At 39.0% G+C, this 27,409-nt stretch overlaps 1 protein-coding gene across 1 annotated transcript in view; it reads right to left on the reverse strand.

Annotated features, from left to right (window-relative positions):
* Positions 1-1,437: 1,437 nt before the first annotated feature.
* Positions 1,438-27,409, reverse strand: part of Macrod2 (mono-ADP ribosylhydrolase 2) — a 1,848,725-nt gene continuing 1,822,753 nt past the window's right edge. Inside the window, exons 17-19 of the mRNA XM_051183276.1 lie at positions 20,616-20,687; positions 7,532-7,599; positions 1,438-1,557 (exon numbers count right to left, since the gene is read on the reverse strand). Coding sequence (XP_051039233.1) covers positions 7,532-7,599; positions 20,616-20,687 — 140 coding nt within the window. The 3' untranslated portion in view covers positions 1,438-1,557. The remainder of the gene's footprint in view (positions 1,558-7,531; positions 7,600-20,615; positions 20,688-27,409) is intronic.

Consider the following 27,409-nt stretch of genomic DNA (forward strand, 5'->3'; position numbering starts at 1 on the left):
GAAGTATATGCTTTCACGTCAAACTGCAGCAAAAGAAAAGGGCATAGGGAAACATCATGAAATTGCTGAAATATCCTTATGGCTATGATGAATTGCTATAATGAAAATTAGAGATGTTAAACCGTAATATATGCAGATGTATGATTTGTTATTTAGTTCAGAACAGTCAGAACTAGTCATAGGAAGATGGATTTTCCACTGGAAAGGGCAAAACTAGAGAACTAGATGAGATGTTTATAAAGTATCATCTCACTATTGACTTCAGATAGTATCAGTTAGTTCCACTTTTCTCCACTTCTGTTAGGAAGAGCAGCCTAAACATTCCAGTTCTAAAACATTGTAGAGTTAAGATAATATGCAAAAGATACTACTGTGTCTCTTTGGAACCCAGAGAGGCCGTGAGAAAACTTCTGTTTGTTCTAGGATATATAAGTCAAGATGGTATCCAGGCTCCTATGGTCTTCATTGCTTGAACCTGCATTATTCCAATTCTTAAGTTGATAATAGTTCTGACTGCCTTTTGGATGAATGGATGTTCCATCAAAGCATCCTTGGACTTAGCATGAGCAGACCAGGAAACCCAGATTGGAAGCAATGGCTCTTAATGCTTCTCACTTTGAGTGTGAACCTCTGTGGCTTATCACATCTTGGCTCAACATGGGTATTCTTTTATGAAAAGTAGAGATTTCAAGTGGAACTTGGAAAATTAAAATTAGTATTTAATAGGTTTGTTTGGGTCCTAAATGAAGCAAGCATGTCTCTTAGTTCTTAATGATCCTAATACCCTTTCCCATTGTGTACTAAGAACCACATCTTAGTGAAGACCTCATAAACCAAAGAAGCCATACTCAAAATCAGCCTCAAAAGTGAGTGCACCCTGGGTGTGGAGGTAGAGATCCTGGTGGCTGCCAGGTCTCACCTTCTTCATTAATCCTGATTAAAATATTATGAACTCTTCATTAAGACCTCTTAAAAGTGTTCTCTGAGGCTTGTGCCCATTTTCTATCCTTCCTCCTCTGTCTATGGATTATACCAATGTTGGGCCTGGTAATTCTTGAAACTTAGCCTGCAGCTTCCTTCTTTTTGGGGGTGGGGGGAGAGAAATCACTGTATGACCAACTTTGTGAGATAACCAAGAAAGCAGACAGGGGCTGGGAGATACAGGTGAGTATTAACTCTATCACCAACCCTAGGTGAAATGAGACAGAAATGAGAGGGACTGAGTGCCTGAAAGATTGCCCTAGCATGGGGCCTCTCACACATGAAGGGAGCTTGCTTTCTTATTCCTTTTTTTTTTTTTTTTTTAAGTTTTTTTCTTTTCTTTCTTTCTTTCTTTTTTCTTTTTCTTTTTTTCCTGTAGGTAAACAGAACAAAATGCAGCTGGAGAATTAGAGCAAAGGACCCCCTTTCTTCTGCTGACTTGCCTTCCCCCCCTCCCCCACCCTCTCTTCCACAGCACACATTATCATCTTCCCAAGTTCCCCAGGGCCAGGCCTTGCAATGCTGAGGGTTGTCATTTAGCATCAGTTCTTTGTTCCTTTGCTTCATCTTGTGGCCCTGAGGAAGACAAAAGAGAAACAAGCCATTTGTTAGATTAAAGATTAGGCATCTTCACAAGGTTTAGCAAGGAATACCTTCTTAATGCAGCCCTTGACATGCCTCTCAGTTCTTAAAAGGGCCTAGGAATAGCTTATTTGACTATCAAAGAGCCTTACCTATCTGAACTGTAATTGCTGGCACATGGTATCTTTAAAGATCTTATAAATCACTGCTAATAAATGTAGGCCACATGCCACACTACTTCAGCTGATGGGGATGATTAACTCAAGTGTTCAAAGAATTCTTTGAACAATCTAACTTTGATGTGACATTCCTTTCCCAGATGATTCCCACATCTAGAGATTCTAGAGACCAGTATGTAAATAATAATGACTTACATCATGCTGATGTGCAAAAGCCATTGATGAGACCTTTCTTGTTGAGTATCTGCTGTGTTTTCCACCCATGAGGCAACTTCAATAGACTCTTTTCTAGAAGAGTCTGTGCACATTTTAGTTACTTTAAAACTGAGGTCTAGTCCACCTCCAGGGAAATGCACAAAGCAGATATACTCATTGGATTCAAGTTTTAAGATTCACATTTAGTCTGTGACACTGCCAGGATCCAAAACAAAAACAAAAACAAACAAACAAAAAAACAAAAAAAACCCCTCATGGCTCTAGAAATATCCCTTTCCCGAGTCCAATACTGCTAGAGTCAACAATTGTAAGGTAGTGTTTCCTGTTCTAAAACTTTGTATAAATGACATCTCTACAAACAGGATGACACTAGCATCTTGTGCCTGGCTCCTTCCCCTTGGCATAGTGTTTCTGAGAGTTTCACTGCTGCTTCTTAACTTCATTTTGTTCTTTTGCAATGATTACCAATGCTCTGTATAGAAAAATCATTTTTTTTCATCCACTCCCTGCAAGATATTTAGACTGATAAGACTATAGCACCCTTATGAATGGGGTTCAGTTGATACTTATTTCCATGCACAGAGTGTGCGTTTTCCTAGCCAAGCACCACCCCGCCACACACCTTTACCCAAGCTAGTCTTTTCTCAATCCCTCACTATCACAATTCCCATTTCATGTTGACATTTTTCTGTTTAGTGGCTTATTTCACTTAACATCATGTACTATGTAACATTCATTTTGCTTCAAAGGGCAGGATTAAATTCCATTACATTATTTTATTTGTTCATGGACACCTAGCACAATTTTCTGTCTTAGAAACTATGAATAATGCAGCAATGAACATGTGAAGTGGATAGGCCATGCCGATCAACACTAAGGACTAGGATGGCTCTACTCCCCACCCCCATTTTTCTTTTATTGAAAATAGAATTTCTTCCAGACATATACTATGATTGTAGTATTTCCTTCTCCAACTCCTATGAGCTGTATCTTACAGCAATTTTACTTTCCTTTTTCTGAGGAAACTTCATATTGTTTCCCACAGGGAATATATTGATTTACATTACCATCAATAATGGGTAAATTCCTTTCTTCTACATTTTCACAAGCCTTTTAAAGTCATTAGTGACGTTGAACTTGGTGAGATGGAATATTACTGTAGTAATGATTTGCATTTCTCTTATGGCTAATGGTATTCATTGGGTTTTTTTTTTTTTTTTGTTTTGTTTTTTTTTTTTTTTTTTTTTTTTTTTTTTTTTTAACATATTTTAGTTGGCCATGATATTTCTTTTGGGAGGTGTCTACTTGGGTCATTTTCTTATTAAGTAGAAAATTTGCTTTTCAGTTTTCTTGATTTCTGCCCTGGATATTCTTCCTTTCAGATGTGTAGTTGGCAAATGCTCCCCTCCCCCCACTCTGTAGCTGTCTCTCCATCATGTTGCTTGTCTTTGAGGCATAAAAGCTCTGCAGTTGTATGTAATCCTACTTATGAAGTTTTCCTTTTGTTCCTGTGCTACTGGAATCCTATCCAGAAAAACCTTTGCCTAGACCAATGATGTCAAGTATTTTCCTAACACTGTTAAGGGTGTTACATTTATGTTTTTGATTCTCTTTTAGTTGATTTTGTGCAGGGTGAAAAAAAATGATGTGTAATTTTGAATAACCTGCGTGTGGACTCTTGCTGAGCACAGTCATGCCTTCAACCTGGATTTTTCTTTTTTTTAAATCTGGATTACATTTTTGTTGTTGTTCTCTATTTTCATTTGATTAGGCTTTTGTTGCTGTTGTTCCATTTCTGTGAAGAAACTAAATTAGTTGCTTTTTGTATTGCTGTGTGACTAAACGCTGGTCGAGAAGCAAGTAAAGGAGGAAAGGATTTCAACACTGTAATTTAAGAAGGTCATAGTCAATAATGTTGTGTGTGGGGGGTTGGTGGTGGCAGGGAGTGTGTAAGATAGCAGGAATGTGAGCAGTTACTGGACCTGTGTCCACAGTAGGGAAGCAGAAGGAAGATTGGGACTATTTAACTTCCAGTTAGGATCCATAACCTTCCAAAATGGTATACCAACAAGGGACTGAGTTTATAAACATTAAGCCTATAAGGGATATTTCACATTCAGATGTAATAACAGAAATTGCATTGAGCCTATAAGTCACGTTTTTGTAATATGAACAGTTTAACAATATTAATTCTTCTAAATCCATGACATGGAACATCTCTTGTGTTTGTGCCTTTGAGCTCGTGCATCTGTAGCTTACAATTTTCACTAGCAAGATCATTGGCTTCTTTGGTTAATTTATTTCTAATAGTTTATTTTTGGAGTTATGTTGAAGGGTTGAGTTCCTGACTTCCTTTCCTTAGAAAATTGTTATTGGTATAAAGAAATGCAGCTGATTTTATAAGATAGGATCCTATGTACTGTGACTTTATTGAATTTATTTGTCTTTTCTATATAGGATCATATCATCTTCAAGCAGAATACTATTTCTCTTTCCAATTTTATGTCTTTATTGTTCTTTTTAAAACTTCTAGTACCCATACCTAGTAAAGAGTGGTGAAGAACAATTGTTATTTTATTGGTTTTCTGTGGTTTGAAAGTGTAAGGTTTACCATGAGCTCAGGTCCTCGAACACTTGGTTTCTAAAGCTAGTTTGGGATGTCGTGGAACCATTGCCAATCAGGCCTATCTGGGCAAAACAGGGAGTTTAGAAGCAGTCCATCGAGGTTTATACTCATTTATAATTCTGGTCCAATGTCCTGCTTCCTGATGCTCCAGGTTATGAGAAAGTCACTTTATAAGTTCCTATCATTACAAACCAGGCTGCTATAGCCTAATGGTCAGTACTATCTAAAGCTATCTTCTTTTTCTTTACATTGTTTCTAACAGGTATTTTGTCACAGCTGTTAAAAAGTGGTGATATACTGGACTTTGAAGGCATGTTTTCATTTCTCCCCATTTGGTATAGTGCTGGCCATGTATTTTATGAAAGGTGTAATATTTGTGATGGGAAGCAGTGGTGGTCATGAAGTATTGCTAAACGATTTCGATCTTTTCAAATGTTGAATGTCATTATATTTATTGTATATTTATTACATTATATTATATTGCATTATCAAACTATTCTTACATTCCTAGAATAAAATTAGCTTGATAATACTGAAAGGTAAATTTTTATGCTAAATTCATAGGGGTTTTTACCTCTTTCATCTAAATATAATAGTTTTAAAAGAATTGGCTTCAGTTTTGTTTTGTTTTTTTAAAGATTTTTTTTTGTGAAGACATAGTCATTGTGGGTATGACCTTGAAGGATTTTTTGGAAGTCAAGTGGACTTTTCCCTGTCTTAATGCTCCTGCTATTCCTCAAGCATGAGTCCAAATGAACCTTTCTGCCTTATACATGGATTTTTGTCAGAGTGATTGAGAGTATAAGGTTATACCATGTTTTGACCAATCAGCCCTGTATAGGAGTTCCAGTTACTACACATTTCTTTGTACCAGATGATTATATTTGTAACAGAGATATTTCAGTGTTAATCTACATCAAACTAAGTTTGATGAGGCTCAGTGGGTCACAGCTATGTGCAACCCCTAACCCCACTAGTAGTGTAAAAATGAAGGTTCCAAATACATTAACATATATTTGATACAATTAATAATTAATTCCTGTAGAAAGTAAATAACTATAAAAGGGATGTTTAAGGATAGAGTCTAATCTATGTCTGCTACCAAGAAGAAATATATGGTATCACAAATTACAAAAGACTGTGAAGATGTGGGGAATGAACTTGGAAGAGAAGTTAGAATTCAATATTCATGGTAGATTGTGTGTAGATATCCCTAAGGATATTTAAAGCTATGCATGTTCAAGTTTCACATATAGAACAGTATGATATTTGCATCTAAGCTACACCTCCTTCTGTGAAATTTAAATCACTCCCAGATTACCAAAATACTTCATATAATGCAACATTTTGTAGTTGTCATATTGCATTATTTAAGGATAACAAGAAAAGTCTCTACATGTTTACTACATATACAAGTTTTTTAAAAAATGTTTTAAATTCATGGTTTTCTTGAACCAGTCAACGAAGGAACACTGTAACTGGATAGCCAAAGGAGTTACCCAGTATGCATCAAATACATATGGGATAAAGTTCAGAAATCCAGTGAGGTGAAATCAGGTCGATCAGCAAGCTTGTTTAGGTTTCTGTTTCCTTATCACTTTAAAGAAAAGTTAGAGTATATGATGTTTGGGTTTATTAATTAATTAATTTGGATGGTTAATTTTAGTGGCCTATGAGTCTTTTTAAAGGATACTATTTGGGATCTGTATGAATACAGAAAATCACCATCATGCTTGCCAGTAGCAATGTTTGAATTTTTCCAAAGCAGGTAAGAGAAGAAATGTCGACAGCTATATTAACAAACTCATTTGCTGTGTGCCTGCCATCAAAGAATTTTGAATTGGAAGTACTTAACCTTCATGCATATTTGTGGTCAAGGAAAGCTAGATTTATGCTAGCACTTTACTTGGATATTGACTACATAGGAAATTAATAGAAAAAAAACTCAAAAGTTGTAGCTTGTTGGCAGTTAAAAAGTAAAAGGCCGGGAAATGGTGAGAACTGTTTAAATTTTGCCTCAGTTCATTACCTTTCAATGGAAACTTCACAGCTATTAATTCCTCTAACTGCACAGGATATTCGATATGCACGGATAAGGTGAAATGTTTATGAGCTCATGTTTACATAAATGTGTATTTTTACAAAACAATTTTATGTTATACAAGTGGTATTAGATTTATGGTCCCATAAAGTTCATGATTATCATGAAAAGGATAGATATGTTCTCTCCTACAGTTGGAGCCTTCATTCTACTGTTATGTTGGAGCACAAGTATGGTGCAAGGTGGCCTTCTGGCAGGCTGCAGAAACCAAGAGGACCCAGGGAGTAAAGAGGGCTACTAGGGTTCTCCCTGTGTTTTACATTCACCCACAATTCATTGTTCTATGGTGTTTCTACACATTTAGTTAGTAGCAAGCCTAGGTTCTTCATTTCTGCTTTTTCCATCTTTTCCACAGCCCTCTCCAATGATGGAAAAGCCTTGTAGATTACTTATCATCTAGATATGATGTAGACTGTGTTTTCTGGTTACCACTGTTATTTTCCTGGGTATTGTCTCAGACTCACTGAACTCCAGATATGTCTGTTCAGATGTTCATGTCCTCTGGAGTCAGTATGCTCTCTCAGGCGCCTATTTTTCTGTCAACACATACTTATATGCCTTTATAATCCTCTCAGGTCAAAATTTAGTGTTACACTTAAAAAAAAAAACCACATAGGGCAAATGACACAGTGTGGTGCTTGTGGAAAGGTGATGCTGCTGGAATCAGCTCAAGTTACTGAAGAAAAATTTGATCATTCTAGCAGGCAAATGGTGGCAAGACCAATGGGAAAACACTAGCTACACTCTGGGACTTGACAAAGCCAACAGAAATATAATGTGCCCTTCGCAAACTATTCCTTATGGCTGGCTCATGAATTGGAAAAGTCCTCCATGGGACAACCTTACCTATTGGAAATCTTCTTGCTGACACTCTGTTGGCTCATTTACACTGTCAACCTGTATGTTCATTTCAACTGTAAGCAGAAAAGGTTAAGTAATTAAATGTAAGCAAAAAAGGTTAAATGATTATCAAACCTAAACATGAAAATGGCCACTATGGCTTGAAAATGTTCCCATTTCCTGTCTATGCCTTTTTTGTTTTCAGTTATTCATGACACAGGGATCGGGGGGTTAGGAGTCAATCTCCTCTCAGAGGAGCTGTCATTTCTTGCAGGATTTGTTCTTTGGCAGTTTGCATATATTTACTACCATCCTTAAATAAGTAAATTCAAAGGTCTTAATGGATATTGAGGAAAACAAAGAGAAAAGATCATTGACACGCAGAGAAGTACGCTGCTCCCTCCATTGTGGAATTGTCCCCTCCATAGTGGCAATGTCAATAGACCTGTTTGGTTTGCTGGATTTTCAGTTTCAGAATTGAAAACAGTTCCTGCAAATTGCCAATGGGTGTAGCAGCCAGTAGATGCCCTGAGATAGAAAAGCAACACATGTGTCTTTTACTTGATTGTGTTCATTCTATGTGAGCATTTGCATAAAAATAGAATGTATAATTACTGCCTTTCTCCAGAAGTGGCCCAAAGCAGTCACTCTGGAAATTTCCAAGGGTCAGCAAATTTAATGAGATTTTTACTATTTAAGCCTATACTGTAAGCTAAGAAAATAAATATAGAAATGGACAGTGGGGGACTGGGAATATAGCTCAGTTAGTAGAGTGCTTGCCTTTAATGCTTGAGCCATGGGTAGATTTCCAAGCAACACACATGGGAAACAGTGACAGATAATTACAACAGTAAAATTCTGACTTCAAATCCCTAGCAAGCAAACATAGCCTCTAGTACAAATGTTCTAGACCAGTGCAAGTGGTAACTAGCTTCCATCATTTCTAATTTGCCAGAAACTAAGGAAAGAAACCCAACTTCTAGTTAGCTTTCTTATGCCAACCACCCCCAAATATAGGATGCTTAACTATACATATCCCCATTGCCTGCCAAGCAAGGCAATACTAACACCATCAGTATAATAACCTTTATTTTTATTTGGGGATCTTTCATTTATTTGCACAAACCACAACCTAAATTCCTTGTTTTTCTTTCAGAACTTGAAATAGTTAAACAATAGAATAATGGCAGATGCTGGTCGCACACTACATACATGCTTGGAAGAGCAATGCCCTTGGACAGCATTCCAGGATCTCTCCCAGGATTGAAGGCTTAAAATACTGGTTGATGGGAGATGTCATTCTGTAAACATGTTTCTTATACTGGTTAATGAATAAAGCACTGTTGGCCAATAGGAAAGCAAGATAGGCGGGACTAGAAGACAAGGAGGATTCGAGGAAGTAGTAAGGAGGAGTCAGCATGGAGATACTGGAGAGAGTAGAACTCCGGCCCCACTCTCCGGTAAGATGAGACCACATGGAAATACTTAGATTAATAGAAATGGGTTAATATTTAAGACAGAGCTAGCTGACAAGAAACTAGTAACTGGCCAACAGAATTACATCAAATACATAGTCTCTGTGTGTTATTTGTGGCTGGTGCGGCTCTAAGCCCAGGTTGACAGGAAAAAACCTTACTCCTAACAACTTGTCTCTCTTCTCTTACTTGAAAACTGTACTATTTTATGATTTCTTTGTGATCTCATTATAAACTCCCCCTGCAAGCTGGCCAGATGCAACAGTTCTCTCAGCAAGAGAAACATTCATGCACTGTTCAGCCTGGCACACAGATTTTCCTCTCAGAGTAGAGTATATATGATTAGGCATGAAGAAGCACTCATTTTCTGTTCCTTCTTCTAGTCAAAAGACACTAGGACTATAACCTATTAATACATAATGTTGAATCACATTGAAGAAGTTCTTGCTGAGTCTACAGGTTTCCATGCTTGTAGGGCAAAGACTCAGGATTTTACACACCAGGTTTCTTGTTCTTCAAGGAATAAAATGTATGGGCTGGATACCCTCAGAGCTAACTTTGTGAAGAAGTGGTAAGGAACCATGTCCATAGTTTTAGGGGCAGGCTGGAGCTGGCTCCATTCAAGTGACCTCCATTGTCAGGCTGGGGCCTGTAGTGGGTGTGCCTTCAGCACTTTCTGGGGGAAGGAATACTCATGAGTATAGTATTAAGGGAGACAGTTCAGGTGATGGCAAGACTGTGGGAGGGAGAAATGCCGGCTCTAAGAAGCTATACTTAAAACTATAGTGCTACTTCTCCTTAGGTAGCTCCAATTCTAAGTCGGAATTTAAAGTTAGACCTAGGGGGAAATGTTGAAAATCACAGAAGCAGAGCAACCAGCCACTAGTTCTTACCTCTACCAAATCCTCAGACCAAAGGGGTGATCCTGTCCCTATGGATCTTCAGACTGAATGTGCAATCCTGTCTCTATGGATCCTCAGGCTGCATGGGTTGAGCTCCTGTCTCCTCCTGCCTTATATTCCTCTCTCTATCCAGCCATATCCCTTCCTGTCTCCACCTTCCTGGTGCTGGGATTAAAGGCATGTCACTCCTAAGTACTGGGATTGAAGGTGTAAACCACCACCACCAGGCTCTGTTTCTCTTTTAGACTGGATCAGGATGGCCTTGAACTCACAGAGGCCTGTCTGCCTCTGCCTCTGAGTGCTGGAATTAAATGTGTGTGCCACCACTGCCTGGCCTCTATGGCTAAGTAATGGCCAGCTTCATACTCTAATCTTCTGCCATGCTTTATTTGTTAAAGCACAAACAAAATATCACCACATCCCTATGGCTGAATTATTCCCGAAGTGATTATAAACTCAAAGCAACTTACTTTTCTTTTTCACCCCAAAAACACCTCAAAGGTAGAGAAGTGTGGAGCTGAACAGCTCCTCAACTAGCTTTATGGGAACAGTAGATTTGCTGAGTGACCAAGGTGCCTGCTCTAACAAAATTTGTTTAGAGGCTGGAGCAGCGGCATGTAGTCTATCTACCCTTGAAGGAAAGCTGTTCTTCCTCAATTGGAGAAAGACATCCTCCCTGACTCAGCTAGCAACTTCAGGAAGGATGCTCCTGGAGCCGTGAGGGAAGAAGGTGACAATTACCTAGCAATCCAGATCAGCTGAATCAATACTGGTAATAAATGGGCTGACAGATGTCACTCTCACATTCTAGCGTAACAAATGAAGAGAAACATTAAAGCAGATAGGAGGTAAGGACTTGCTAGTGGCATCTTTCTCTTCACTCCAAACAGCCCTGCATGGGGACATGTTTCTTGTTTATGAGAAGGATATATAATTAAGTCCAAGCCTTTAACCTGAAACATAGAACAAAGCTAGTCACAGTGAAATCTGGTGCTGGAGAAAGGCCAGTGAGGTCCCACCCCACTACCAGGTACCAGATTGAGACCCAGGGTCTGAATCACTAAAACTACATTAGGCTTTGTAGCTAACTACTTCTACAACACCTCTTTACATTTGTGGTAGCAGAGTGGAGAACAAGACTCTCCCTGCTGGGAAGAAAGGTAAGAAAGCAAGCTAACACAAGGATGTGTCTGGGCCCCAGTATCACTCCAGCTGTACTTTGACTCAGGACTTGGTAGAAAGTGAAGATTTTGTTTATCAGCCACAGCTCAGAGCCTTCAGACCAGTTCTACCATCAGCACCTGTGCGCTCCAGAAATAGACACCAGTTTATGCTTGTGTTGGGTCCAGCTTTGGCAGCCTATAGCAGAGATGCTCTTTCCTGTGGCTATGAAAATCTCTGTAGTTATAAGCCTTGTATGTGACCCAGTTTAGTGCCAACCTTGATAGCCAAGGAACTGTCTCTACTGTTTATCTCACATTTCAGGTAATGTGGCTTTAACAAGCCAGTTAACAGTGTTCCATCCTTGTCCTGGCAGCAGGAATAGACTATACCATGTGGTTTGGCTTACGGCAATACCAGCTGAAGTGTGGTTCTTTGGTGTGTGTCCTTGCTACCATGAGACTTAGGCACATCTCAGATTAGCATCAGTGAGGACTGCTTTGGTCAACACTAACTCAACCTAGTATGCTATAAGACCAAATCACTGCAGGTAGGACAGCCCAAGGATCAGTTCCAGGATGAAATCTAACACTGATGAAAAGCTAATGGCTCTCATTCCCAGGTTTGGCTACTAAAAGCTCTGGAAAATATCCAACGCAAGGTAAAGGCATAGGGTACTGCACTTCTAAAGCATCTAGCATAGCTTGGGGTTGTTGCAGTAATCTGTTGCCACAATTACACTTCACCAATAGGCAATCATATTAGGGTGGGCCTTGGATCTACCCCAGTGTTGTGGTACTCTTGGCATCATTATTGACCCCAAATGTGACACTGAATTGAAAGGCTAGTCTATCAACAGTGAATTTTTCTGAAGTCCGTCTGAGACAGCCCTTGCGTCTCACCATAGTCTGGTAACTGTGCACAACAGAGACAAGCTTATGGGGACAGATGCAGTTTCTTTATGGACAATAAAATCAAGAGTGTATTTGGACAAATTTCCACTGACTTTGAACTGGGAGCCACCCACTACTTAATGAAACATGTGTAGCTGGCTTCAAATTTCTGGGAAGATGGGTGCCAACAAAACTGTGTAGGAGCTCACTATTTGATAATGAAATGAGATATGGGATGTCCTGTATGCTGCAAATATGTGTTGCTTTTATTGGTTGATGAGTAAAACTATTTCAGCCAATGGATAGGCAAAATATTGCTAGGCAGGAATTCCAAATAAAGATGCAGAGAGAAGGAAGATGTAGTTGGGGAGGTGTCATGGAGCTGCAGGGGAAGCAAGATGAAAGTTGAGAAGCCATGAGCCCATGGTAATATATATAAGATTAGAAATGGGTTAATTTATATGGAGTATGAAGTGTGAGCCATTGGCAAATTATATTTACTATATTAGCCTCTGAGTGATTATTTCATAAGCAGCTGAAGGGACCTTGTTGACCCAGGGGGACCGGGTGGAATGCATAACAGCTTCTAGATACAGAAATGGCCTCACATGTCTACAATATCAAGTATTTCAGGGAAACTGTCACCTCACCTCATGCCCAAAATAAGATACCTGAAACTTACTAGGTAGGAACCATACAGGAAGGAACTAGTACAGGGGAACTCTCAGGAAATTTAGACACTTGTTTTAATGAAAGAGGTTAATGAGACAGAAGAAAACAAAAATGCTACAAAAGTAAAGGGAATTTAAAAAATCACCCCCAAAGTTTGAGCTGAAAATATGCACAGCAAATTAAAACCACAAAAGAAGATACCAGGAAACCAGCTGAAGAGAATTTTTAGTGAGCTAGAATCCACGCTACCACAAGTAAAAATGAGGAATGAAGATAATATGTCTTTGGGGTGCTATTAAAAGAACAAATATTTGGTTAATTGGAATCCAAGAATGGATTGACAATACCAAAGGAGTAGAAATTACTCAAGGAAATGATAAAACCCTTTCCTAATGAAAGATAGAAACATCTAGATATAGGCAGGTCAAGGGTTAATCAAATTTAATCCATTCTATCTTCCAAACATATCTTATGACTAATGATGAAGAGATTTTCAAAGCTGCAAGAGAAAAGAAGCAAATGGTCAAGTGTCTAAAGTCACCCAACAGCAGACTGCTAGGCAAAAACATGAAGATCAAGCAAGAGTGGTATGTAGTCTCTATAGTAGTACTCGTGGGAGATACACTTGCCCAGGAAAGGTACACATTAGCTATCAAGCCCCAAGAGAAGCATCACCTAACTAAAGCCAAGAAGGTATATGAGACCTGTTCCACAAAAATGCAAAGGGACCCTTCAAACTGAAAGAGCTACCAAGTTAGATGAACAATAGGTAGGTATAAAAATCGTGTGCTAATCTACAAGTGAATCCAGAATGCCTACTGGTGCTTACAAGTGAATTCAGAATGTCTACCAGGGTAAACATGGTAAACATGGCATATAGAGCACAAAGAAGACTCAAAATGTTAATGATAATCAGACCAACAGGCTGAGAAATAACTGTTACACAAAGGTAGAAAGTTGGATTTCAAAATCTCAAAACTACCTTGCTTTATTTATCTCACTTTTTTTTCTCCCATTTTTTTCTTTTTAAACAGCATCTTATAATGTAGCCCAGGGTGGACTAAACTTATTATGAAGCCGAGGATGACCTTGAACTCATAACAATCCTTACCTCTATTTCAAGAGAACTGAGATTACAGGTATGTGTCACCATACTTGACTAATTTCCTTATTAGTATATTTTTGCCCTTTTGTTTCCATTCTTTATATTGTTATTTCAAAAGATTTTGTTGTGTTAAGTGTGATGAAAGTAATTATTCTTAGTTTATAAGATGAAGAATGGAAGAAAGTATAAGAAAAACTATAAAATGATTTACTTAATGGGTAAAGTAAGACCTTACCTCGAATGTAAATGAATTAATTTTCCAATTAAAAGTTACAGTTACTGACTGGGATATAATGCCTAACTAAATTATATGTTGCTTTGAAGGAACTTAGTTCACCATACAAGGCATGTATACACTGAAAACAAAGAGATGAAGTAAATATCGCTATGCCAAGGGTATCCAAAAGGAAGCATACAGCAGATGAAATGACTTACTAATAGTGAAAAGTGGTAAGGAAGGTTGTTTTGTAATGACGAATGGATCAACTCTGCAAGAGAACAAACTTTTAAATATATAAAGCAGACCGTAGTAGCCCTAAGTGGATAGCTAGCCTCTTAATTCAGCAGCTGCGGACTTTAACATATAACATTACATTTGCAGCAACAGTAAGATCATCAGGACTGAAAATCCCAAGCAAACAAAAGGATTAAGTTGCACCCTAGACCCAAGGGTTGAGCAGTCACCCACAGGATGTTTCATTTGCTAAATACATATTTTTTTTTTTTTACCTATACACAGAACATTCTTCTGGACATATAATAAGATAGATCTTACAACAAAGCCCAGTACATTTTATTAAATAAGTGTAAATTTAGGATTTAGTAGAACAAAGAATCAATAGCAAGGAAAACTTTAAAGAGCCACGTGAAATGCACATTTCAACAATCAGTGAATGTAAATAAAACTGGTCACTGAAATATATTGAAACAAGACCCATGTGATGTCCTGCAAGAGCTTTTAGGCCAGTTCTGACATCCAGGTCCTTGCTCAGCAGGTTCTGCCCAGGCTTCTGTCAGCCTTTATTAGCATACTCACTCAGCTACCTCTGACTCCTTGCCAGCCCTCTCTCATCACCACACTGAGGTGCAGAGCTGGGCTCAGTGAGCACTCAGGGCTTAGATTTGAGTAGACTGGAGCTCTCAGCTCAATGCTTGGGCCTACAGGGATTTGACGGGAGATGGGGCAGTAGCCTGACTTGGGCAGTAGGCCCCATCTTCCTGCCTTCTCTGAGTGGTAGAGAAAGAGGGGAGATAAAGGGATGTGGCCCAGCAGTGGTTGTGGGGAAAACTTCAAGGTACCCCCCCACCCAAACACACACACACACACACACACACACACACACACACACACACACACACACACACACACACACACACGCAGTTCCTTTGTTTCCTCACTGACCTGAGTTCAGTCCTGTCCATAGGCCATGGACTCAAGGTGCAACTATAAAAGGGAGACTGCTACAAAAGTCAACACATCTGAGCAATGGTCTTCCTCTGACTCTCACCCTCCAGTGCCTTCCCTTCTGTTCTTTCCTGCCTCAGCCTTGCTTCCTTGACCCAGGCTTCCATTCTTTTCATCACAATCTTGTGGTTGGAGGAAATGTATCACTGGAGGTTTCACCATTCTCTTTCTTTGCCTGAGGATCCAGATGTGGAATTCTCGACTACCACCCCAGCACCATATCTGCCTACATGCTTCCTGCCATTACAATAATGGACTAAACCTCTGAACTGTAAGCCAGACCCAATGAAATTTTTTCATTTATAAGGAGAAAAAGAAAAAAAAAAGAAATATATTAAAACAAATGAAAAATGTAGATAATGTACCAAAACCTATCTGATACAGTGACAAGAATATAAAAAGGGAAATTTATAGCAATTAATGCAAGCAATATAGAATTGGAAATATCTCAACTTATCCCTGAATATCAAGTATCTAGAATACAAGATTAAGTCAAACCCAATATTAATAAAAAGACAATAAAACAACTCAAAAACACACTAAAAGAGCTGCTTCTTTAGAAATATTAATTAATCCTCAACTAAATTAAGGGAAGAGGATAATAAAATTGGATTTAAAGGTAGGCAATACAACTGATAAATTTTACTATTACTATTACATGGCTATATACCAAAAATGTTAATCCAGAAGAAAGCATTTCTTAGATGCCTACACATATTTTTTTTAGTAGAACTTTTACTTTTTTATTTTTATTTTTATTTTACTTATGGATCCCAGTTCCTTCTCCCTCCCTCCCTCTCTACCCCCTCACATGCACCCCAACCATCCTCCCCTCCCATCCCCCCCACTCCACATGTAGGGTGATGCCATGCAGGATGAATCATCTAAATCTGTCAAGTCATTTGAAGTAGGGATTAGGACTTCTCTCCTGTCTCTAAGTTAAGGGAGGGGAGGAGAGTAAAGTATGTGGGACTAGGAAGATTGAGTCAGGGAGGAATAGAAGACAGGAGAGAGAGAGAGAGAGAGAGAGCATAAAAGAGAGAGCCATTATAGGCTTGAAGAGAAAACTGAACCTAAAGAAATATCTAGAGACCTACAAGACTGACTCCAACTAACAATTTGAGTAACAGTGGAAAGACTACCATAAATGCCCTTCCCTAATAATGAGATCGACAACTAACTTATCCACCAAAATAGAGCCCTCATCTAGTACCTGTTAGAAACAGAAGCAAATACCCACAACTAAACACCGAGTGGAACTAGAATCCAGATGCAGAGAGAGAGGACAAGACCAGGTTGCAGAAACACGTAGAGACAGCTGACCTGAACAAGGAGGAGCTAATGGGCCCCCAGACTGATAGCTGGGAATCCAGCATGGGACTGACTCAGGCCCCCCTGAACATGGGTCTCAGCTAGGAGGCCTGAGCAGTCTAAGGGATCTTAGACAGTGGAACCAGGATGTGTTCCTGGTGCACAAAAGGACCTTGCAGACACATCCCCCATGGAGGGATACTTCCTTGGCCTATACATTCTTAAGACTGAATCATGAAGAAATTGAAAAGAACAATAACAAGAAAGGAGATTGAATCAGTAATAAAAGCCCAGCACTACCCAGTTAGTGCCCCTGACCTTAGTTGTCTTGGGTTTTGTTCAATGAAGGCAAGATTTAAAGAACTAATATTGATTCATAGAAGCTATTCCAAAAATAGAAGAGTAAAAATTCTCCCAAACTCATTTCGTAAATCCAACATTATTTTAATTAAATATCCAGGTAACCATCCCTCTCTCTGCTCTCAGTACACAGAGTAACACTCAGATTTATAGTCTTGATATACACAAATGTAAAATTATGAACAAAACTAGGAAACCTAAGCCAACTGCACAGTATAAAGATTATACATTTGGACAATGGGATTCATCCTGAGTAGGCAATTATAGTTCAATATATGGAAATCAGCAAACATGATGCCAAACTTCACCACATGACCATGAAGGACAGTCCTGTCAATCAGTGCCAATAAAGCATCTGACAAAAGTCAAAGGTGTTTGGTGATTAAAACGCTAGATACATTGTGTAAACGTAACACAACATATAACTATCAATTATAATAACCCAACTGACAAGCTTCCTAAGATGTGAAATGAGAGTCCCACACTCTCCACTTTTATTTGACAGAGTTCTATAAACTATAGCCAGGGCACTCAAGCAAAAAGAAGAACTAATGGGCCCCCAAAGTGAAAAGTTGCCCATGTTTACGAATGATTTGATTTTACTTATATGAAATACAAAAAAAAACCAAAAAACAAAAAAAAACCCAAAATCAAAACCAAAAAAAACCCCTCTAGTAGAACTGCTAACTAGATCCAGAAAAGTTGCAATTATATATATATATATATATATATATATATATATATATATATATATATATATATTTGGTATATGTGTAAGGATTCAGGCATTATGTTGGCTGCCCCTGTCACCTGGCAGAATGCACTCAGGCAGTACCCTGGCCAGCCAAGGTGCAAAGGGCCCTTTAAAAGAAAGACCTCTACCCACTTAAAACTTTCTTTCCCTCTCTTTCTGCTCTTTCCCACTCCTGCTTTTTCCCCCTCTCTCATTCCTGCTCTTTTTCCTCTCTCTTTCCCGCTGTTCCTCTGGGGCAGACTGGACTTTTCTGTCTCCCTCTTCTCTTCTGTCCTCTCTCTGTCTCTGTGTCTCTTTACCTCTTTCCTCTTTCCTTCCCCCTTCCCTTTCTAATAAAACTTCTCACTTAAGCTCTGTCTGCCTGGCATGTTTGTGTCCCCCACCTAGGTCACCCTTACCTGCCATGGAATCTGCATTATGCCCATAAGTGACTTGTTGGAAATAGAAATAAATCAGTCACGTCCTTAGGAGGAAACTTAACTACAAGACATTGTTGAGAAAATTAAAGAGGAAAAAAGAAAAGTAGAAAATTTTTGTACTATGCCAATTTAATCTACATAAAAATTCTAATGAGCTGGAGGGTGATGGTGCACAACATTAGTCCCAGCACTTGTCAGGCAGTGGCAGGTGGCTATCAGTGAGTAAGAACAGAAGAAAGGGTGGTAAACATACTTCAAAACTGGAATGATCAAACCAACACAGTTTGGGTTTAAAACAGACAGGTGAATTACCAGGTAGCCCAGAAGGTATTATGAACATGAATGAGACAAGGGACAGTTCTTTTCAACAAGAGCTTCACATGTACAGAATATCTACATGCAGAAGAGTAAAAACCAGATACCTCGTTTTCATCAGTTACAAAAATCAATTGAAAGTAAATTAAAGATTCATAGGAGACATGGAATTTTGGGAGGAAAACAAGGGAAACACCTCAGAACATTGGCAAGGGCAAGGATTTTTGGCACAGAGCACCGAAAGTACAGCAAAACAAAACCAGAAGTAGATGAATGGGATTTCATCAAATTAAAAGGCTCTTGCACAGCAAAAGAAATAGCTGATGGAGTGAAGAGACATTATATCAAAGGAGAGAGACTCTATACTACGGAAAAAGGGATTGAAAGCCAGAATAGAAGGAATTACAGAAACATACTGGCAAGGAAGCATATGACCTACTTTGTAAATAAGCATCAGGTCTAAGCAGACATTTCCCAAAATGACAAACAGGAATATTGATGTGCAAATTAAAAATTGCACAAATACATCACTTCCTTGCAGTAGAAATTATCATTAGCAAAAACCAATGAAAATAATAAAGTGAACAAAGGTTTGGAGAAACCTTGCAAACTGTTAGTGTGGATTTAAAATAGAATAGTCATTATAGAAAACAGTATGGAAGTTTCAGAGAGAGAGAGAGACAGAGAGAGAGAGAGACAGAGAGAGAGAGAATGAATTACCATGTGACCTGGCAATCCATATATCAGAAGGAAACAAAATCAGTATGTTGGGAGTCTTCTTTGCAACACAATACCCACAAAATAGAAATAAATTAAATGTTCAGGAATTTGTAAATGGATGAAGAAAATGTGGTGTATATAGAAGTGGATTACTAGTTATACTAGTTTTCATTACAGGAATGAGTTCTGTCATTTATGACATCTGTGGAAATAGGGATTATATTAAAAGAAATAGGGCAGCTACAGAAAGACAGTGATTAGTCCTCTCTCAGAAACTGAGTGGAAGACAGCGATGACCAAGCACACTGGGAGGGGCTCAGTGATGGCTTTTGAGTAACAGTGAGTAAATGTGAGAGTTGTGGTGTAGGATTGCAAAAGAAAGATAGAATTTCATTTCAAAGAGCTAAAAGGAATTTGAGGTTTTACCATAAAGAAATGAGTAATATTGGAGGTGAATATTCTTAACCTGACTTAGACAATATATGAATTGTCTGTAGACCATAGCATAGTAGACCATCAATAAGTGTAACTTTATAATTTTATGTATCACCCAAAATTAGTAAACATGTATCACTTTGCATAGTTGATAATCTATGGATCCTAGGTTTCTTGGTGATTGGCTGGTGCTTAGGGGTTAAGGACAATCCTCTGCAGCTTGTGTCCCTTCTCAGGCCCAAGGCAACCAGAGCCTGGCTTCTATTTTAGCTAGTATATACTCAGTAAGCTGCCAAGCTCACTGACTCTCCTTTCCAACATCTACTGAAGTAAGGAATGTCCCTTGTGCTGCTGGCTCTTTTGTCCCAGCTTCTCTTGCAGCAAGTGCTTGGTATTGCTAAAGGGTATTACATCTAAATCCCACTTAGCAAGTGTCTCTAATCAAACTAGAAAAGAATCTTTATTATAATATTTAAAACATGAACCTCAATGACCCAGTAGAATCCTATCTGTGGAAACAGTGATTTTTCTAATGCAAATAATAGTATTTAAGAATGTTCTTAAGCATGGGTGTGTAGGAGCAGGGATGTTAATAAGTTCATGGTTCTGGGATCTTTATTTGAATTTGATTTTGAAGGCATCTAAAGTTAAAGTGGGTTTATTTCTAAGGTGCTCTGAAAGAGTCGTTGTGTGTTTTGTCAAAGCATCAGAGGTGAAGCAGTTGAGGGTGTGAGAAGAACCTTAGCCCAAGCTCCCTGGAGGGCTCCACAATGTTAGGGTAGCAGAGATAACAGCAGGCCAGGTTGGTTTCAGTTTGACCTTGAATGACTCACTATGACCTCAAAATAATGAGAAATGTTTAAGCCATAAGCCACGTGTGTTACCTGAAAACAGAATTTGTTCACACACACACACAAACACAACCACCCACCCCCCACACATACTTGTGTATTTTAAAGGCTTCCATTTTTATTTCCTAGGTTGAATTTGGCTTCTGAAATTTACTTTGTTCCAACCCTAGATCAGAAAGTTCCCATAGTCCTAGATTGCATGTGCACAAAATACCACAGATTCATATTTGAGCATAGGTAGCTCAGACTCACCATCAGGATCTGTAGTAGTTTCAGTGTCGCTGGAACATTGGCTTTTCACAAGCACAGAAGGTGCATCCTCACCTTGGGCGGAAGAAAGGAAGGCAGGGAGCCCTGGTTAGCAGAGAATCAGCACAGCCCTGCTGCCAGTCTGCTCTAGGCCTCCACTGACCTCTTCAATTTAAAATGACTCTGGGGATTTAACTTCTGCAGAGTGGGTTACAGGAGGGAGCTGTGGGTCGAGGATGCTTGCATGCTTGTGTATTGTCTCCTAAACTCTCCTTAATTTGTGAGATAATCACATACCTAAATGGTTTCTCAAATTAGGAATCTAGTGGGATAGAAAGAATATGCTTTAATCAACAGTGTGCAGTGAGAGAGAGAGAGAGAGAGAGAGAGAGAGAGAGAGAGAGAGAGAGAGAGAGAGAGAGTCTTTAAACAAAACCTTGAAGGAAAAAAAGCCTGATCTTGCCTTAGGCATGCCTGAAAGCTGAAAGGTCCCATCTCTTCCCAGGTCAGGTTTCTTGTTAAACTCCAGAAGGGGTAACACAGCTACCTCCCCAGGAGACCTTCTAAGACACTGGGAGTGTCTAGCCTGCTGCTCCCTTGTTGTAACCTGTTTTCTATATAACCCTCAGAAAGAAAGTCATCCATTCACTATGGCTCAAGTTATAAAACAGCCTCACCCCCATAAAAACAAAAACAAAAACAAACAAACAAAACCCCAAATCTTCAAGGTTTCTCAGTGGAGTCCTGGCTGTCCTGGAACTCTGTAAACCAGGCTGGCCTCCAGTGCAGAGGTTCTCTTGAACTCTGCCTCCTTCGTGCTTACATCCAGCTTGAACAATATTAACTGCTCCTGGGAGAGGATTGTCCAGATACTTAGAAGTACGATAACCTCTTAGATCTTAAATACCTAGTATGTTTTTCCCAATATGAATGCCCTTGCTGGGAATTTACAAATGCAAATACTTGAAGATTTTATTTCTGTACTTTTTAAGGAGAAGGTGAGATCATTTGGCAGGAGGACAGCCTGAGAGGAGGCTATGGTAAATTTGGTGTGTCAAGTGAGGATAAAGCAAGAGGAGGTAGCTCCAATTTATAATCTTCCAGGGGGGAAAGACTTTTGCTGATGGAGTCTGTACTTCTGGCAACCATTTACTGATATTGACAGTGAAGAAATATGACACAGTGTATCTGCTTCTATGTTGAGATCTCTGATCCACTTGGACTGGAGTTTTGGGGGGGGTTAGATATGGATTTATTTGCATATTTCTACATGCTGACATCCAGTTAGACCAGTACCATTTGTTGAAGATGCTTTCTTTTTTCACTGTATATTGGTGGCTTATTTATCACAAATCAGGTGTCCATAGATTTACATCTGAGTCTTCAGTATGGTTTCATCCATCAAGTGTCTGATACCATGTGGTTTTTATTACTATAACTCTATAGTAGAGCTTGAAATCAGGAATGGTGATTATCTCCAGAAGTTCTTTTATTGTACAGCATTGTTTTAGTTATCCTGGGTTTTTCCATATGAAGCTTAGTATTGTTCTTTCAAGTTCTGTAAAGAATTGTGTTGGAATTTTGATGTGTATTGCATGGATGGCTTTGGTAAGGTGATGGGCATTACATGGATGGGCTTTTGGTAAGGTGGCCATTTTACAAAGTTAGGCCTACCAATCCATGAGCATGGGGGATCTTTCCACCTTCTGATATCTTCTTTCATTTCTTTCTTCAAAGACTTGAAGTTCTTGTCATATAGGTCTTTCACTTGCTTAATTAGAGTTATAGCAATACATTCTGTATTATTTGTGGCTGTGGTGAAGGGTGTTGTTTCCCTAATTTCATTTGTATATAGGAGGGCTATTGATGGATTTTTTTGAGTTTACTCTGTATCCAGCTACTCTGCTGAAGGTGTTTATCAGCTGTAGCAGTTCCTTGGCAGAATTTTAGGGGTCAGTTATGTATACTATCATATCATCTGCAAATAGGGATACTTTGACTTCTTCCTTTCTAATTTGTATCCCTTTTAGTTGTCTTATTGTTCTAACTAGAACTCCAAGTGTATGTTGAATAACTATAGACAGATTTTAGTGGAAGTGCTTTAAATTTCTCTCCATTTAATTTGATGTTGACTATTGGCTTGTTGTATATGTAATGAGAAAAATAAAAGGACCCCAACTAAGCAAGGGACCCCTGACTCCAGGCTACACCACAATATTCCCACCACAATAAGAGGGGAGCCTGAGCTCATCACAAACTGTGTAAAAATCACTCCCCACTCCATTGTTTCTCAAGAAAACTGGGAACTAGGTAGACCTGTCTGCCATAAATCCCCCAGTCCCCAGGGATGTCCTTAAAGAGACAGGGAACTAGATAACATCTCCCAGCCCCCAGGATGTGTTAATCAAACCCACCTGAACAGAGGACAGTTAAGGCTCCTTTGCTTAATACCCTTTGTCTTACAGTTAACCTTGTGTAGAAACTTTGTAACCTTGTGCACTAAGAAATCTCTGTAACCATGGAAACCTTGTGATGTGAGATCAGGGGTCTCACCACCCCCTTCCTGTTCTTTGCTCTTTAAAACGCCTTGCATTTGTAGTTTGTGGCTTCAACTCTCCAGGCAGAGTGAAGCCCCAGCTAGCTGGTGTTTTGTTTTGTTTTTTAATAAATACCGTTTTGTGTTTGCATTTGGGTGTTGCTGGCTCCTTGAAGCTTTAGGGGGTCTCTTGGTGGGCACAATATATGCAGCCTTTATTATGTTTAGGTATGTCTCTTGCATTCCTGATCTCTCTAAGACTTTTGTCATGAAGGAGTGTTGGATTTTGTCTAATGAGATTATTATGTTGGCCTTTTTTTTTTCTTTCAGTTTATACGGTAAATTACATTGACAGTTTTTCATCATCAATTCTTGCATCTCTTTAACGAAGTCTACCTGATTATGGTGATGCTCTTTTTAATGTGTTTTTGGATTCAGATTGTGAATATTTTATTGAGTATTTTTGCATCAATGTTCATGAGGGAAATGGATCTATAATTCTCTTTCTTTGTTTAGTCTTTGTGTGGTTTGGGTATTAGGATAATTGTGGTCTTATAAATGAATTTGGCAATGTTTCTTTTGTTTCTATTTTGTGGAATAATGTGAGGAGTATTGATATTAGCTCTTCTTTGAAAGTCTGGTAGAAACCTGTGCTAAACCATCTGGCCCTGGGCTTTTTATTTCCTTAGGGGATATAGGTTTATTTAAATCGTTTGATCTTGATTTAACTTTGGTAAGTGGTCTCTCTTGAGGAAATTGTCCATTTACTTTAGATTCCAAGTTTTTGGAATACAGGATTTTGAAGTATGATCTAATGATTCCTTGTCTTTCTGAACCCGATAGAAGAGAAAATGGGGAATAGGCTTGAACAAAATGCATTGCCACCAGATGCAACTTCCTGAACAGAGCATCAATTGCACAGACACTAAGATCAATGAATAAATGAGAGCCTTCAACCTCATGAAACTGGAAACCTTCTGAAAGGCAAAGGGTGCTGTGAAAAGAACAATACAGCAGCCTACAGGATGTCAAAAGATTTTCACCAACCTCATGCCTGACAGAAGACTAATTTCCAAAATATATAAAGGACTCAAGAAACTAGACATTAACAAACAAAATGATTCAATTAAAAAATGGGGTACAGATCTGAACAGAATTCTTAATAGATGAATCTTAAATGGCCAAGAAACACATAAAGAAATGTTCAACATCCTTACCCATCAGAGAAATGCAAATCAAAATGACTCAGATTCCATCTTATACCTGTCAGAATAACTGAGATGAGAAACAACAGTGACAGTTCATGTTGGAAAGGATGTCGATTAAGGGAAACATTCCTTCTCCATTGGTGGTGGGAGTGAAAATTTGTACAGTCAATTTGTAAATAAATATGGCAATTTCTCAGAAAATTGGGAATTGATCTACCTCAAGACCCAGCTACACCACTCCTGGGCATATGCCCAGAGGACACTATCATACCACAATGAAACTTGCTCAACTACATTCATAGCAACTTTATTTGTAATAACCAGAGAATGGAAACAACCTCAATGTCCCTTAACCAAAGGATAAAGAAAATGTGGTATATTTACACAATGGAGTATTATTTAGCTGTTAAAAACAATGACAATGTGAAATTTGCCAGAAAATGGATGGAACTAGAAAATACCATCTCGAGTGAGGTAACTGAGACCCAGAAAGACAAACATGGTATGTACTCACTTATTCATGGATATTGGTTGTTAAGTAAATGATAATCAAACTATAATCCACAAACCCAAAGACGCTAGGTAATAAGGAGGGCAGAAACAGAGGCACATGAACCTCTCTGTGAAAGGCAAATGGAACATACATCACAGGTAAATGGGGGTTATGGATAGGGTAGGGTAGGATGGGAATAGGAGGGATCAGGTTGGGAGAGGATGGAGGGAGGGAGTACTGGAAAAGACAACTGGAATCAGGGGCATCTCTGGGATGAACTAGAATGTTATACAATGGAAACTCCCAGGAATCTGTAAGACTGACCCTGGTTAAGATTCCTAGCAATGGATGATATGGAACCTGAACAGGCCATCTCCTGTAATACTTCCAGTGGAGGGACTAGGACCCCAACCTAGCCATATAACCTTTGACCTACAATTTTCTCTGACTACCAGATATTCTGGGGTAAAGGTTGCACAGAATTTATGGGAGTGGCCAACTGTAGACCCATAACATGAGAGGGAGCCCACCTCTAATGTTGCCCAGAGAGCTAGGACCCAGAAGCTGGGCAGCCCAGAGACCCAGGAGAGAACCAAACATGAATGGCAATAAATAAATTAATAAATGTCAGTGAAATGATTCCTAATGACATTCTAAGTATCATAGACTGTTGCTTAGCCCAATTGTCATCAGAGAGACTTCACCCAGAAACTGATGGGATAGACAAACATTAGGATCTCAGGGAATCTTGCTGAAAAGAGATAAGAAGAAATGTAGGTGTCAGAGGGGTAAGGGGGACAAGAAAACTCACAGCATCAACACATCTGGGCTCTCAGGGGTTCACAGAGACTGAACCTACAACCAGAGAACTTGCATGGGACTGACCTAGGCTTTTTTCATACATGTGACGGTTGTGTAGTTTGGTCTTCTTGTGGGTCTCCTAACAGTGGAAACAGGGGCTATCTCTGACTCTGTTACCTACTTTTGGGACCATATCCATCTACTGGGTTGCCTTGTCTAGCCTTAAGGAGATGCCTAGTCTCACTGCAACTTGATATGCCATGACTGGCTGATATATGTGGGAGGCCTGCCTCTTTCTGAAGAGAAAGGAGGGGGAGTAGATTAAGGGGGTGAACTGGGAGGAGAAGCAGAAACTGTGATCAGGCTGGAAAAAAAACACACTAAAAAACAAAACATGACTTAGACATGACTTAGACAAGAGCTTGTATCTTGGTTACATGGTGGTAGGGAGGTCATAATTTTATGTAAATGCAAGTAGAGTCTGGCAAGAGGAAGAAAACCATTTTAAGATTTGGGGTATGAGTTAAGACTCATTTAATTGAAAATGCTGAACAGGCTTTTGTATTGGGTGTATAAAGAGTGAGTGTGAAATACACAGGAGGAATCAGGGAGATGTCATTCTTCAGGAAAACTGATGATACAAGATTAGATGTGCCAGTACAGGAACAGGATAACACAAGAAGAAAAATTCTTCAAGAATAACTGTCCTATAACACTGCTCCAATTCTTCTAGTAATGCCTGAGGATGATATCAGGACAGAAAACAGACCTTGAACTTCCAGCTGGATCTATCACCACAATATCACACATTAAGTCAGACAGAAACTTCCTGAAAGTTTAGCACTTTGCAAGTGCTCATTTACACACTACTTATACTTGCATGCAGAAGAAATCAGTGATGTGTCCCTTAAGGATGGAGACATGAGCAGTTTGCCACTTAAGACTAAAAGCATAGCAGAAATAAGGAAAAGTATTTGACTTCATAAACAGCAATCTTAGGGTGGAGCTTACAAGTATTTTGAAAGAAGAAAAAATATTTTTATCATAGGCATTCATAATGTTAAAAGATATAAAGAACTTCTAAAAATAGAAATGTAGGGCGACAATCCAATGGAAAAGAATTGCAAGAGATTTGAGAGTTCACAAAATAAGAAATAATGTCCTACATTCAAGTGAAAAATGATTCAGTTTTATAATTATGAAAGAAATGCAAATTGAGATGATAATGAGACAGGGTTTCTGCCTGAGGTTGGCTATAGTGATGCAGACTAACCCAAATCACTAGAATTACTGGACAGATTGCTGACAAGAATTATTTTAAGGAACCAGTGGACTAATGACTCCACACAGACTCTGTGAGGAACAAAGCAGTAGGTTGGCACTGCATTACCAGCACTCCAGGGCTCAGTGAGGGTTGATGGAAGGCAAAACATAAGCCTTAAGGACCCACCAATGGGGAAATACCCTGCTAAGTATCCCAGATTTTCCGTAGGGCTAAGACAGATAAAATTTTAAATAAAACCCAAGCCTAGGGCTGGGGGTGTAACTAAATAGTGGAACACTTGTCGAGAATGTGTGAGGGGGCAGACTTAATTCTTCACAAATACACACACATGAAAACAAAAAAACCTCCTTCGTGGATGTTGGGTTACATTTCTCTATTAGAGTTTCCAAGCTTCCTAAGGCTTTGGCCCTTTAATACAGATCATGTTGTGATGACATCCAACCACAAAATTATTTCATTGCTACTTCCTAATTA

This window comes from Phodopus roborovskii, unplaced genomic scaffold (genome assembly GCF_943737965.1).
Source record: "Phodopus roborovskii unplaced genomic scaffold, PHOROB, whole genome shotgun sequence".
NCBI classification, from domain to species: domain Eukaryota; kingdom Metazoa; phylum Chordata; class Mammalia; order Rodentia; family Cricetidae; genus Phodopus; species Phodopus roborovskii.